Source organism: Pongo abelii, chromosome 23, assembly GCF_028885655.2.
Source record: "Pongo abelii isolate AG06213 chromosome 23, NHGRI_mPonAbe1-v2.0_pri, whole genome shotgun sequence".
In the NCBI taxonomy this organism is placed as follows: domain Eukaryota; kingdom Metazoa; phylum Chordata; class Mammalia; order Primates; family Hominidae; genus Pongo; species Pongo abelii.
In genome coordinates, this window is record NC_085929.1 from 34,701,606 (window position 1) to 34,717,934 (window position 16,329).

General features: G+C 37.2%; 1 protein-coding gene and 1 long non-coding RNA gene across 7 annotated transcripts in view; both read right to left on the bottom strand.

Annotated features, from left to right (window-relative positions):
- The window catches only part of TTC28 (tetratricopeptide repeat domain 28), a 741,686-nt gene that overhangs the window by 340,506 nt on the left and 384,851 nt on the right, over window positions 1-16,329 (bottom strand). For all 6 annotated transcript variants that reach the window (XM_054543701.2, XM_063723011.1, XM_024239653.3 and 3 more), the window contains one exon: window positions 9,405-9,552. In XM_054543701.2, the coding sequence (XP_054399676.2) occupies window positions 9,405-9,552 (148 nt within the window). The remainder of the gene's footprint in view (window positions 1-9,404; window positions 9,553-16,329) is intronic.
- LOC129052724 (uncharacterized) lies at window positions 2-2,620 on the bottom strand. The gene is made up of 3 exons (XR_008517867.2): window positions 1,934-2,620; window positions 1,750-1,830; window positions 2-1,308 (listed from the first exon to the last, which is right to left on the bottom strand). It is a non-coding gene; the product is annotated as an uncharacterized LOC129052724 (long non-coding RNA).

A 16,329-nucleotide genomic window follows, 5' to 3' on the forward strand; every position in this document is an offset into this window, starting at 1 on the left:
CAACAATAACAGCAACATAATAGGAGAATGTAGGATGATACAAAAACAATCTTTTCTAATATGCTCTAGAAGCAAACGTTTATCGTATCTTTTGTGGCTTATTTCAAGTATAAACTCTTCAACCTTTATTCTAGCACCACCCTAACTGTCCACTTATCTCTTTGACTAGTATCACAAACCCCAGTCCAGTAATTTCCTTCTCCTCACTTTTGCATGTATATGTCTTATCCTTTCTTTTGGCCATTGTGATCATCATGTGCCACTTTCCCTGAATAGTTCCCTCTCTTCTGTCCTGTTCCCCTCTCAAAATATTACAGGCACATCCCTCAAGTCCTACTTGTACTGGGAATATCCCCAGGCCCTCCTCTGGCATACATTAATCTGTGTATCCAAACTTGTGCTGCATTTTAATAGTATTGCACAGTTTGGTCATTAACTATTTTAGAATTGTTCTACACATATTAATTTTTTAAATATTTTTCCAGCTAAATCTAAAGACTGCTATAGGACTACCGTAACTCCATAGCAAGTGGCACAATGTGGATACTCAGAAAACTCATCATGAATACAGGTGAAAGTCCCTAACATGTCTGGCATTTGATAAGAGGTTTGTTTGTGACAGGTCTTGCTCCGTCACCCAGGCTGGAGTGCAGTGGCATAATCGTGGCTCACTGCAGGCTCAACCTTCTAGACTCAAGTAAATCCTTCCACCTCAGCCTCCCAAGTAGCTAGGACCACAGGCACACACCATCGTCTGTGGCTAATTTTCAAAAAATTTTTGTAGAGATGAGGTCTCATTACATTGTCAGGCTGGTGTCAAACTCCTCGGCTCAAGCGATCCTCCTACCTCGACCTCCCAAAGTGCTGAGATTACTGGTGTGAGTTACCACGCCCAGGCTGATAAACTTGAATCTGAATGACAGATTAATAAACCCTGTCCATATTTCTTCCTAGAAGATGTAATAAAAGCTCTCCCAACAAAACCCTTGTCATTCTCACTGGTAACCCAGTATCCACTGCTGCTTCTGAGACCAGTAGCCCCCGACTAGAAGAATATTATGCATTTTTGTTGTGGTCATAAATGAAACCATAAAGAAATCATCTGAATTTGTTTATTAAGATGGAAGATAAAATTAATGTTGGTCTCATTTTATTTTCATATGGTATTAAAAGAACATAGATGGGGTCAGTAAGCCACAGGAGATTTTTTTCCCATTTGAAGCTAAGTTTGAATGTAGATAAGCTCCAAGCTCCTTCTCCCAACTCTTTTCTTCTTTAAAGACAACTGCAGAGGTATTAATGATAGCCCTACAACGAGATGGCATTTAAAAAGCATTTATTATTAGCTTTCCTGAAAAACTATTTCACATTAGTTTTTCCACTATGCACATGTAAAAAAAAAAAAAAAAACTATAAAAGGGGCGGTCTCTTTAAATCTTGAGTCTCCTAGCCAACAGCACTGCATTAAAATGTAATTTTTACAATTTATGACTTTGAATCTAAAGTCCCCACTAAAAAGCTCTTGTCTGAATCAACAATGCCACAGAAATCTTGAAACCTGGAAACCTGGAAACCTGCGGGTGCCTAAAGCATTTTTTTCCTTCAATCAGATCACTAACAGAGAACAAAGAACATTTTTACATCTGTCATGATTCAAGCCGTGCAGAGTGCTGGTAAACACTAGCTAACCAATGGGGTTAAGTACAGGCACAAGAACCCAGGAATTGCTAGAATACAAAAGCACAATACCATAATGAAATACTGTGAGCAGAATTTTGGTGGTGTCTGCTGATGAGTTTGGCAGTCAATGTTGATTACATCAGCATCCCACTGGCCAATTAGCAGAAACAAAAATAACAGAATTTTAGAGTTGAAAAGACTTTTAAAATATGCTCTCTTAGAAATGAAGAATCTGAGTATTTAAGTGACTTACCCGAAGTTGGAAAGCTTGGGACATAACCAAGATAAGAACACACTGCAGGGCTCTAAGCCCAGGTTCTATGACATCACACCAGGCAAGATTCTTAGTTGCTAGCAACATCACCAATCTTGGCTGCTTGTAAGCAGAAAAGAAACACACTGGTGCTGGAGAGGATGTGGAGAAATAGGAACACTTTTACACTGTTGGTGGGACTGTAAACTAGTTCAACCCTTGTGGAAGTCAGTGTGGCGATTCCTCAGGGATCTAGAACTAGAAATTCCATTTGACCCAGCCATCCCATTACTGGGTATATACCCAAAGGACTATAAATCATGCTGCTATAAAGACACATGCACACGTATGTTTATTACCGCATTATTCACGATAGCAAAGACTTGGAACCAACCCAAATGTCCAACAATGATAGACTGGATTAAGAAAATGTGGCACATATACACCATGGAATACTATGTAGCCATAAAAAATGATGAGTTCATGTCCTTTGTAGGGACATGGATGAAACTGGAAATCATCATTCTCAGTAAACTATCGCAAGAACAAAAAACCAAACACCGCATATTCTCACTCATAGGTGGGAATTGAACAATGAGAACACATGGACACAGGAAGGGGAACATCACACTTCGGGGACTGTTGTGGGGTGGGGGGAGGGGGGAGGAATAGCATTGGGAGATATACCTAATGCTAGATGACGAGTTAGTGGGTGCAGTGTACCAGCATGGCACATGTATACATATGTAACTTACCTGCACATTGCGCACATGTACCATAAAACCTAAAGTATAATAATAATAATAATAATAAATTTTAAAAATCTTAAAAAATAAATAAATAAATAAATAAATAAAAATAAAAATAAAAATAGCTGGTCAAAAAAAAAAAAAAAAAAAAAAGAAACACACTGACTGACTACTGGGAAAGGTGGAAAACCAGGCCTCCAAACCCTCAGTCAAAATCATACCACAAAATCTGCCTGGTGAAGGCAACATAACCATTGCAACCAAACACAGGACACCACAGTTTACCATGCTCCTTCCCACACCACCTCACTGAATGCCACCCTTGGAAAATGAGTGTCACCATTGCCACCTCCACCACCAGAACAAATTCTGTGCTATCCTTTCTTCTTTGAACCTTTAGCTTCTGATTCAAGGATGGGGTCCCAGCTGCTAGGGAGAATGGGAAAATTAGGATCTGATGCTTTCAGCTTTTATTATAGACGGCAGAAGCAGAAGTGTATGATGGAGAATGCCCTAAACTGACAGCCCAAATTGACAGATAGCTAGCAAAGACACTATGCTTTACTTGGTGATATCTTTTCCCATAGCAACCACAGCTAAGTTAGAGAAATAATCATCTAATTGAGCCTCTAAAATTCTACAACAATGGTAGAAAGAAGAGTGAACATTGCCACAGAAAGAAATATCTGGAAGATTCCCAAAAGAGAAAGAAATCTTTAATTGTACACATTTTCACTAGAGGAAAATGAAACTGATGAAAGAGAAGTAAAAGATAAAATTTCCCTTCTCGGTATATAGGAAATACACTTCAAAAGATAAATTATAATGCAAAGATCAATGCAAGGACAATATACAAAACATGCTATAAGAGTTTGGAAAAGGGAGGGATTATCAGGGGCAACTGGAAAGCTTCATGGAAGCACGAATTGATCTCTTGAAAAAAGAGTAGGGCTTAGACAAGTCTTTGCTATTTTCTGAGAGTAGAAGGCATTTTATGCAGAAGATTTGTCCTAACAGAAGTGCCAGAGAAGATAGATACATGAAATGACAGGGATTGCTGAATAGGCCAGCTTGAACTGACCAAAGAATACTTGTAGGGAAGGAAGTTGATGTGAAATAATGGGGAAAACACTGAGCTAAATACATACAGACACCTGTATTTAAAAGTCACATAGCCTCAGTCTCTCACTTGGTCAAATGTGTAGGTTGAAACTGGTGATTGTTACACAAATCTATTCATGTATATATGTATGTCAATGTGTACAGATATACACACACAAAAGTCCATTTCACTGTATATAAATTTAAAAATTTTTTACTATCAAATTTCTCTGCTTGGGTTGTAATTATGTCTCATTGGTCCACAACCACAATCAAAAGCTCTAGATATACAAGCGGTAAGATAAGTTTTCTAAATGTTTAGGTGATCACTACAATTATTTCCAACTCTATTATTCTAACTCCGATTTTAGAGTAAACTTGGGCTATTAGCAAAGGAACTAATTTTGTGATTTTATCAGGCTAGGTGAAACACAGTTTTGGCAGCCTATAGCTATTAAGATGCTTTTCTTTGTAGAGCCTATGGATAATACATGAAATAGGCAATGTCAAACCAACTCCATAAGAACATAAAGCCCTTTGCAACATCAATTCATCAACCATTAAGTGTTTTTGAAATGTAAAGGCTTTAAAAATTTAACATGAACAAAATCATATTTCCTAACACTTGAAGAGCTTGTAGGAATGTAGCACAGGCTAATAATAAGCAAAATCACACTCAACTAAGAGATATACTGTATTTCATCAGTTCAGAGATGCACATTTATTCACATATTAACAATCTCTGAATTTGGGATTTAATACCTCTGAACTCAACAGTGCTATGAAATGGTGTGTCACTTTTATATCTAAAGGGGCCTAAAAGAGCTCTTTCGGAAAACATAAAATAAAAATATGTGTCATCATAATAGTCGGTAGTTTTTTTCTTTCTTTGTAATACATAAAATAATGAGACCAGGCATGGTGGCTCACACCTGTAATCCCAGCACTTTGGGAGCCAAGGCCAATGGCCCAGGAGTTCAAGACCAGCCTGGGCAACATGGTGAAACCTCATGTTTATAAAAAATACAAAAATTAGCTGGGCGTAGTGACACAGACCTACAGTCCCAGCTACTCAGGAGGCTGAGGTGGGAGGATCACCTGAGCCCGTGAAAGTCGAGGCTGCAGTGAGCCATGACCATGCCACTGTACTCCAGCCTAGGTGGCAGAGTGAGATCCTGTCTCAAAATAATAATAATAATATAACTTTTAATCCAGAGTTCTTAGAAGTGGTAAAATGTGCTATGGGACCCCAAAAGAGAAAGTTGTTATTAACTCTATCAGGGTAGGTCTGGGAAGGCTTCCCAAAGGAAGTGGTACCTGAATAGAAATCAGAGACGGAGAAACCATAGTGTTTTCTAGGAACTGCAGGTAGTTTTAGTTGAGAATATCTGGAGATAAGAAGGAAAGAGAAGCAAGGTCTTTTCTACTAAGGCTTGAGAGAAACTTCTCCAGTGAGTGCTCATAAAGAGGACCTTAGGTACTACGTAGTGTTCCTTCCACATCCACACCACTATGCCTGCCCTAAACATAAGAGCAATTTGTACTGCTGCTGCTTCCACTCCTCGGTGAGAAGAATGGCAACACACTGCAGAGGAAAAAGCATCCTACAGAGGCCTGCCTTTAGACGCTAGTTCTTGACCTTCAAAACAACATTAGGAGATGGATATTATAATTTCTCTCTATGGATACAGACTGAAGTATAGAGAAAGGAAGCAACCTTGCTCAGCCAATGGACTAGCAAATGGCAGTGCTGGAATTAGAGTCCAGTCTTTTGGGGGAAGAAGCCTATGTTTTTGTTTTTTGTTTTTTTAAGACGGAGTCTCACTCTGTCTGTCACCCGGGCTGGTGTGCAGGGAGACGATCTCAGCTCGCTGCAACCTCCGCCTCCCGGGTCCAAGCAATTCTCCTGCCTCAGCCTCCCAAGTAGCTAGGATTACAGGTGCCCGAGCCTATGCTTTTAACATAACATTTCAGAAGGAAGCCTCCTGTGAAAAGTGACTCCCACCTAAAAGAGAATCAGAGGGAATGAGCCCACTTAGGGTAGACAATTAGGCAAATAAAAGGTGAGCCCCAACTTGACCCTGCAAGAAAAGCTTATACATTTAACAGGCATTTTCCATCAGCACTTCATAAAATCAGCTTCCCTGGGTCCCCAGGAGCTGGTGGAAACACCACAACAGGTGATAGACCATAAATGTAATAGTTTTTAGATTGCCAAATTAACAGGAAGAGACACAATATACACAAGAGGTCCTCAGCAAGAAGCAGCCCTAGCATCTTTAGAGGAACAAATAAAGGTAAACTCAATCTCACTTGGTAATTACATTAATAAATCCATGGTTGGCAGTAATAGTACGCTACAACACCCAAATTTGCTTAAATGTTTGTAAGATACAATAAACTGAAATTGCTGAAAGATTATCTTAAAAAAGAAATAGAATATGGTAAAAGGATTACTTGAGAAATCACATATAAGAAAGTATCAATTTATATTTATTTTATATTTTCATTAATGATTTAAGAGAAATACATCATATAAAATAATGTAAGTATACCCACAGGAGAAAAGGTTTAGCTGATATCTGATTTGTGTGCATGAGTGAAACTAAAAAAATAAAGTAAAACAGATTTAATCAGTTAGAAATACAGGTAACAATAATAAAAAATCAAATGAGCATCAGTGTGGAAAAATGTATTTATATGGGAGAAAGGGTATATTAATATAGATTGGCCCTGCCTTAAAAGAAATAAAATCTTAAAACTTCCACAAAGACCAAACCACAGGAACACTGTGCAGGTCATGAGAGTTTTGTCTGCTTGTAGAAGCACCAGGACCAGTTTTCTCTGCTGCATTCAAGGATTACAAAACAGGCTGGTCTGAGTGCAATAGTAGTTACAACTAACTGATCACAACCAGTTACAGATTTATCCTTCTCCATTCTCACTGCTTCACTTGACTAGCCTTTAAAATACAAAAAAAAAAAACAAAAAAACAAAAACAACTGACATAACAGATCAGACGTATATGTAAAGTGACCCAAACTGCACAGCTCTGCAACAATGGCAAAACTTAGGAAGCTGCACGAGGCTAAAATAAACAACGGCTAAAAAAGTGGGCAGCAGCCGGGCGCGGTGGCTCACGCCTGTAATCCCAGCACTTTGGGAGGCCAAGGCGGGAGGATCACGAGGTCAGGAGATTGAGACCATCCTGGCTAACACGATGAAACCCCGTCTCTACTAAAAATAGAAAAAATTAGCCGGACGTGGTGGCGGGCACCTGTAGTCTCAGCTACTCAGGAGGCTAAGGCAGGAGAATGGCGTCAACCCGGGAGGCGGAGCTTGCAGTGAGCTGAGATGGCGCCACTGCACTCCAGCCTGGGCGACAGAGCGAGACTCCGTCTCAAAAAAAAAAAAAGTGGGCAGCAAATGATGAGAAATTTTGTCAATTACAACCATATGACAAAAAGAGAGGTCATTAAGATGTGGGATGATGCACAGAACAATACTGTGCAATGTAACATACTCCATAAATTGTTGGTAAGAAAAGCCCACCTGGAATAGATACAGTGGTAAAGACAATGCTAAAAATAAATCAGATAAATTAAATTGCCTTAAGGGAAGAGAAGAAGATATTGAAGCACTCCAGGCACCAGTAAGAAGGTGCTTTCTCCAGGTTCAGCCTTAGGTCACTTACATAAGATGGGAAAGAACCTGGTAGAGAAAACCCTAAGGGTGACAGCAGCTCTGAGCTATTTCCAGCAGCGCAGGGAAGATTTCCCTACATTTATCTAAATAGATCGCTTCAAAGGCAAAATGGTAAGTATGATTCTACTGATCTCAGTACATTCACTCCAATATTCTAAGGCAGCAGCAGAAGCACCTCAGAATAAAGAGGTAGTATCTTCATGAACTAAATAAAAAATGTTCCATGTAAATTCCTTGTGGAGGGGTGTAGGGAGAGAACAAGAAAAAACTAGAAAATGGAAAGGATAGATAGGATGATTTTTTTCTTATTGTCCATTCTGCCCCTGCTCCCTAAGCCCTGGAGCTCCAAAATGCATCTGCTCTAAGTCAGAGTTTGTTTATTATTTATTTATTTATTTATTTATTTTGAGATGGAGACTCACTCTGTCAGCCAGGCTGGAGTGCAGTGGTGCAATCTCGGCTCACTGTGACCTCCACCTCCCAGGTTCAAGCGATTCTCCTGCCCCAGCCTCCTGAGTAGCTGGGATTACAGGCGCGCACTACCACACCCAGCTAATTTTTTGTATTTTTAGTAGAGACAGGGTTTCACCGTGTTGGTCAGGTTGGTCTCAAAATCCTGACCTCGTGATCTGCCCACCTCGGCCTCCCAAAGTGCTGGGATTACAGGCATAAGCCAACATGCCTGGCCAGTCAGAGCTTATTAACAGCAGGTCCCCAGGAGGTTTCAGCCTGTGGCAAAACCTCAGCTTTGTAGAGTTTATAAAATCGCCTGAAGAGAGAGGTTTTCTTAACACTTTCTTCCTAAAATATGAAATCCCTGAATTTCAGGAAAATATTTTTTATAGCTATGAATTACCCAGAGACCAAATGAGTACCGTTTAGTTTAGCAAACTTTTATTTGGCACATACTTTGAGCCAAGTATAATACTAACTAGTATATTAAAAATATCTAAGGCTGCGAACATTTTCAAAACTAGATAAAATGTTGAATGATGCTGCCATCAAAAATTTTAGGTTCATTTTTCCATATGAAAAATTCAAAAACATACCACTTCAGACTGAAAAACAGAGTTCTGCTTGACATACCCTGATTAAAATGAATCATTATTAGCTGTCTACTGTCTACCATAAATCTGCTTCGGTGTCTCCATCACTCCCCAAAGATAGCAATTGCTATACATACTTTTAGTCAAATCTTCCCAAGAATTCATTCCTCAAAAATCAACATTCCTCAAAATGAAGCCAATCTGTTTTGGGCCTCAGAACTCCTCCAACCTACAGTACCATTTTCAATCCATTCTTTTGCTTGTTCCAGAATACCAACCAGTGTAAAGTAGAAGTAAGAACAGGGAGAAAATATGTAAACTGGTATCTGTCTTGTTTCTTTCTTCTTTTAATTCAACATAATCTTTTAATGCTCCTCTGAAAAATTTGAGACACAGCCTACAATTAGATATGTATTTCTTTTATGAAATATAAGAATGTCAAATGTCTTCTCTTATTTGAGTATTTCTAGAAGGCATATGTTGGTCCATCTGAGAATCAATTTCCTACTAAAAGTGTTGTGGTTTAGAATTACAGAATTTCAGACTACAGAAAAACTATAAGGGTTTTTAAATAATCCCGAAAGCCAGAGAAGTTGATCCATTTACCCACTGTCATACAGTTAGTTAATGAAAAATTTAAGAATGTAATATAGGTCCACAAACTTCTAGGTGAGTGGCCCTTCTACCATACTATTCTGCCTCATTAACATCACTTGTTGACAGTGATTCTTGATCTTCCTTGGTCTAAAATATCAAATCTTAGCAAATTTGATAACCTATCAATTCTCTGTGCCTGAGCCTAAAGTCTTGGAAGGCTAGAAATGATCTTCTTTAAATTAATGTTATACCAAGTACTTTTATCATATTTACCTCTCATGGGAGATTTCATGGCGGCTTCCACCATCCCCACCAGAAGCTGGAGACTCTTGGGGTCTTGAGCCAGTCCAGATGCAAAGGCTGCCAGGGCATCGGCATGACGTCCAAGGTACTGGAGGGCAACACCCTGTCGGAAGTACGCCTAGAAATAAAAGATATAATGCATGTTTTGCCTGTGCTCCAACAAGGCTGATGGTGATTCTTTACTAGAACAACAGGTCAGAAGAACTAAGATTGAGATGTACTTGATTTAACAACCTAGTGAACAGTTCGTAATGAAATGAACTAACTTCTAACATCATAAGCATACTTTTATCAGGCAACTTCTATTTAAAATTTTCATCTTTTCACTTCTAAGACACATGAATTTTATCACATTCTTTGGTATTTATTCACACGTTACATTTATTGTTTTTGAAGTATTTTTAAAATATTTCTTATCCCACCTTTAATGCCATAAGCTCCTCAGGAAAGGGACTTGAAGATTTCTTTATATCTCACCTAAGTATCTAGTACAGTGCAAAAATAAATGAGATGAATTCTACTTATTTTCTATTTCCCCCTCTTAAATAATTACAAAGGAACAAATGAGTGTGTGATTACTGTTAAGATAATTTTAATAATGAGTAACACAACATGGCTACTTACTTTTAATGTGTTGTTTCACACATAATATTTAAAAGCAATTACCTATATGTGTGCTTTGCTTAGAAACCAAAAGAATTCTTTGTATTCTTTAAGTGAATTATTTTAAAAACTAGTATTATCAATTGTGATTACAGGAAAACATTCCTCCTTCTAACTAACTGCAGAAAAGACCAGAGAATTAGTAAGATATTTAAATACTTAAATTTTAGAATTTTAGAATAGTTTTAAGAAACTGCCATTTGTTTTCTTTTCTCTTTTTCATTCTTTTAATAGACAGAGGGTCTCACTCTTTCAACCAGGCTTGAGTGCAGTGGCGCAATCCTAGCTCACTGCAGCCTTGAACTCCTGGGCTCAAGCGATCCTCCCACCTCAGCCTCCCAAAGTGCTGAGATTACAGGCATAAGCCACTGCACCCAGGCTGCAGTTTGTTTTCAACTACACAGAGTAAAACCAAGCAGGTGACAAAGTGTTACTTGTATACAACCAGCAAATTAGGTGTGTACCTAATTAAATAATACATACAAATAACATATAATTAACATATTCATTGCTTATATGACAACATCTTCTTCTAAAATACTTGGTCTCTTATTCAACTGAAATATTCTTACAATTCTATTTATAACACAAACTTATTTTTTTTCAACCCAATATACTTAGAAATTGTCACAAATTGTATTCATGGGATCTAAATGAAGTTTCAAACTCTTAAAACTACCACTCAATAAAAAATACATAATTTAAAAATTTTATATTACAAATGCATATACACAGAGAGTGAGAAAGCACCTTTCGTGTTTACAAGATATATTTACTTATCTTATTTTTATAATGACTATTTGAGGTAATTTAAGAGAGGCAACACCATTCAGTGTTTCTATTAAAAAACAATCCATAAACAGAATGAATACTCAAATTATTACAGACTACTCAGGCTTCTATTAAAGTACCAGCAGCTGTTAAAACTCAGACCCCAGTAAGATAATAACCTGTAAAAGCACTTTCATTACTAATTCATAGGATCACTTCCCTTCACTGGACTCAGCCACTGTTTTAATCTTTAATGTGTTTACAAACATTTTTCATTACCTTTTTCATTTCACTTTTTAGGTAGTTTCTATATTGCAAGAGGCAACAGTATATTCCAACTAAAAATAACTATAGTTTACATAAGTACAGAAATGCTATATTAAAACTAAACTAAAAATATACATATTTATGTTTTTATATACAAATATGCCAAATAACTGTAAACTTATTAAGAGACACAAAAAATGTCTTAGTTACTGATTTCACATATTATAAGAAAAAAATCTTAAGTTAGTATCAATGAATTCTGATAACTTCTTACATATTTGAAGCAAAACATTACTTACTTGAGAGGGCAACTAATTTTCCTGTCTGCCAAATAAAAGCACTGAAAAGTATGATTTACCTACTGCTAGGGAGGTAGGTAAAGTTCAGTGTTAAATGCAAGCTTTGGTCTCATATTCACACAGGAGCTCAAGGAGAAGGTGCATGTTTTGTTTTCTTAGAACGCTTATAAATTAGATAAGAAAAGGTAAGACTGGACCATGCCTCCCACAATCTTGGTTTCCTTCCTTCAAGAAAAGATTTTAAAAAGTGGTAAAGGAGAGAAGGTTCAGAGGTCATCTTTGGTCTTCCCTTATGCCCTTCCAGAATCCCTAATCCAACTTTGTAAGATTTTACCTGTTAAAAGCTTAGGGTTGTATCCCTGTAAAGATAGCATAATGAGTATAGCTCTGACAACTCCCTGTTCCAAACTCATAGAGTGGGGCTCTCCCAACATTTATCCATGCAATATTCATTGCGTGTACAAATGGCTGTTGAATAAAAAATGAGTTCTTTATACTTTTGTGAGAGATATGCCACTATGGAGTTCAAGCTGATGATAAAACCTAGATTGTGAGTTATTGAAATAGAATAAAGAGAATCCAGTACAGTACTTGGCAAAGAGTTAAGCACCCAATGAAATTAGCTATTTTTGTTATTAGCTAATGGGAAAAGAATCTTAATAAGAACACATAATTATAGACTAACAGAATACAAGAGAGTCCAATAAATATTTTAAATATTTTAGCATTCAATATAATATTATTCAATTTCTATCACTGTCTCATTCATTCTTTCTCTTGTTCCATAAAAGACTAAGAGCAGTCAAGAAACTATATAATTGAGAATTCTCATTGCTGTAAGGCTCCCAGACAAAATCTAAGCCACCTGACTAAAATAAATTGGTATTACCAAGTTCTGAGCTAGATAACAGCCACCCATAGGCTTGCCAGCCTTCTCCAAAGCAAAGGTCAGGATATGTTGAGATTCACAGCTGTTTATCCAAGCTTCAGGAAAACTGATGTGACCTGCCAATAGCCTATCTGCTTCTCCTTCTATGGGTTCCAGCTACTAATGTTTATCTTATTATCACAGGTCTCACAGAAAGCCACTTCATCTGAGAGAAGTACAAACTTATATATACAGAGGCAGTATATGTGCAGCATGCCAAAGATGGGGGTCTCTAGGGCAATGTTGAATACTTGGTGCCCAGTCAACATCAGATCATATACACACTTACTTCATGAACTCACCAAACATACACCACATGCTGGTCATTGGTTTGGGAGCAGATGGAGAAGAAAGGGCAACATGGACTAACTGTTGAGAACACCTATACCCTAAGTACAATGATTTTAGGCTGAAGCGTTAGCCAAGAAGAAGAGAAATGTATAGGGAGCTAGTTAATACACTGGACTAAAAAGTGGGATGCCTAGATTTTCAAGTGTTCCATTCATTTATTTTCTTGTTGGTCACCACAAATACACCACAGTGATTATTCCATGCATATTACTAAATGACTTCACAAATCATATAAAGACAACTGGATTACAAGAATAAGTTTCCATTACTTCTTTCTCTCAATTAACATTCCCTAAAAATCAACAGTGCCAGGCACTGTGACACATAACACACACACACACACACACACACACACAAAGAAAACAAGACAAGAGCACCCTCAAGGTGCTCACAGTCAAGAGGGAAAAAATATAAAAAGCTCTAAGTGTCTTGACTGCTGGCTGCAGTAAATGATAACTAAAAGTAATTAATGCTGTAAAATTTCAGAGGTAACAAAAATGTAATTAATGACCAAAGTATTTATGCCCTATTGTTAAAATTGTTAGTATTATTAGCATTTGCTTTTTACTAAATGGCATTTCTCTCACCCCAGAGGGTTGAAATAAAAACACTGAAAGGCTAAATAAGTGAAACAGTAAATGATTCACTCAGCAAGTACCTCCGGAAGCAAGGAAAGACCTTTAGTCTTTACTTTCAACACATCATTCCTGGTTCAGAATTCCAAAATGTCACTGAACCAAACAATAACCTAATATCCTACTCTCCCTTGGCCTAAATGAGTAACGAGGTAAACTACTATGTTCACAGGTACTTGTGTATAACAACATATGTAATAAATATATGTAATATTTAATGATACATAGAATAGTATATACTCATATGTACAATGCATAACCTAGTACTTATTTCAAGTATTTGCAAATAATCTGCCTTTGATTTTATCTATATTTTCAAATGTTATACTTTAATATTCTTTTTTTTTTTTTTTTTTTGAGACAGTCTTGCTGTCACCCACGCTGGAGTGAAGTGGCACAGTCTCAGCTCACTGCAACCTCCACCTCCCCAGTTCAAGTGATTCTCCTGCCTCAGCCTCCCAAGTAGCTGGAAGTTCAGGTGCACACCACCACTCCCGGCTAATTTTTGTATTTTTAGTGGAGGCAGGGTTTCACCATGTTGGCCAGGCTGGTATCAAACTCCTGACCTCAAATGATCTACCCACCTTGGCTTCCCAAAGTGCTGGATTACAGGCATGAGCCACCGCGCCCGGCCTACTTTAATATTCTTAGTCCATATTTCAAATTTGGAATTTGAACTTTTAAAATCTCCTGAAGAATAATTATTTCTAATTATAACATGGTTTTACATCTTCTAGTGAATATATGCTTTCCATATAATCACTATCTTTGTTCAATGTTCAAGTATACTTGTAAATCACATGACTTTTTTACTAAATTTTCCCTTTATTTTAAAGATGATTAGAAATGGGGAAAATAGAAATGCTGATGCTAGTTTTTAAAAAGCAGCACCACTGATTAATAATTTAACATAACTGGGTCAAAAGCAAAAATGATTATAAGAGGCCAAAACTAAAAATCTTTAATATCACTGTATGTATACAAAACAACTTTGTTCAATTGTGATGGAAAAGGATAAAATTAGAGAATATGTAAACCTTGGATTTAAAAGAAAAACTGATTTTTGAAAACTTTGTATTTTTAATTTTTACAGGTACACAGTAGGTATATATATTTATGGGATACATAAGATAGTTTAATACAAGCATACGACGCATAATAATCACATCAGAGTAAATGGAGTATCCATCACCACAAGCATTTATCCTTTCTGTGTTGCAAACAATCCAATTATACTCTTTTAGTTATTTTTAAATGTACAATAAATTATTGTAGACTATGGTTATCCTGTTGTGCTACCAAATACTAGATCTTACTCATTCTATCTAACTATATTTTTTTACTCATTAACTATCCCACCTTACTCGCCCCCACACACACACTACCCTTTCCCAGACTCTGGTAACCATCATTCTACTCTATCTCCATAAGTACAATTGCTAAATGCCCCCCAATTAAAAGACACAGACTGGCACATTGGATAAAGAGTTAAGACCCATCAGTGTGCTGTATTCAGGAGACCCATCTCACGTGCAAAGATATACACAGGCTCAAAAGAAAGGGATGGAGGAAGATCTACCAAGCAAATAGAAAGCAAAAAAAAAAAAAAAAGCAAAGGTTGCAATCCTGGTCTCTGATGAAACAGGCTTTAAACCAACAAAGATCAAATGAGACAAAGAAGGCCACTATATAATGGTAAAGGGATTAATTCAACAAGAAGAGCTAACTATCCTAAATATATATGCAACCAATATAGGAGCACCCAGATTCATAAAGCAAGTCCTTAGAGACCTACAAAGAGACTTAGACTCCCACACAATAATAATGGGAGACTTTAACACCCCACTGTCAATATTAGATCAACGAGACAGAAAATTAACAAGGATATCCAGGACTTGAACTCAGCTCTGGACCAAGCGAACCTAATAGACATCTACAGAACTCTCCACCCCAAATCAACAGAATATACGTTCTTCTCAGCAACACATCGCACTTATTTTAAAATTGACCACATAATTGGAAGTAAAACACTCCTCAGCAAATATAAAACAACAGAAATCACAACAAACTGTCTCTCAGACCACAGTGCAATCAAATTAGAACTCAAGACTAAGAATCTCACTCAAAACCACACAACTACATGGAAACTGAACAACCTGCTCCTGAATGACTACTGGGTACATAATGAAATGAAGGCAGAAATAAAGATGTTCTTTGAAACCAATGAGAACAAAGGCACAATGTACCAGAATCTCTAGGAAACATTTAAAGCAGTGTGTAGAGGGAAATTTATAGCACTAAATGCCCACAAGAGAAAGGAGGAGAGATCTAAAATCGATACCCTAACATCACAATTAATAGAACTAGAGAAGCAAGAGCAAACAAATTCAAAAGCTAGCAGAAGGGAAGAAATAACTAAGATCAGAGCAGAACTGAAGGTAATAGAGACACAAAAAACCCTTCAAAAAATCAATGAATCCAGGAGCTAGTTTTTTTAAAAGATCAACTAGAGAGACCACTAGCAGACAAATAAAGAAGAAAAGAGAGAAGAATCAAATAGACGTGATAAAAAATGACAAAGGGGATATCACCACCGATCCCACAGAAATACAAACTACCATCAGAGAATACTATAAACACCTCTACGCAAATAAACTAGAAAATCTAAAAGAAATGGATAAATTCCTCAACACATACACTCTCCCAAGACTAAACCAGGAAGAATTTGAATCCCTGAATAGACCAATAACAGGCTCTGAAATTGAGGCAATAACTAATAGCCTACCAAACAAAAAAAGTCCAGGACCGGACAGATTCACAGGCAAATTCTACCAGAGGTACAAAGAGGAGCTGGTACCATTCCTTCTGAAACTATTCCAATCAATAGAAAAAGAAGGAATCCTAACTCATTTTATGAGGCCAGCATCATCCTGATACCAAAGCCTGGCAGAGATACAACAAAAAAAAGAGAATTTCAGACC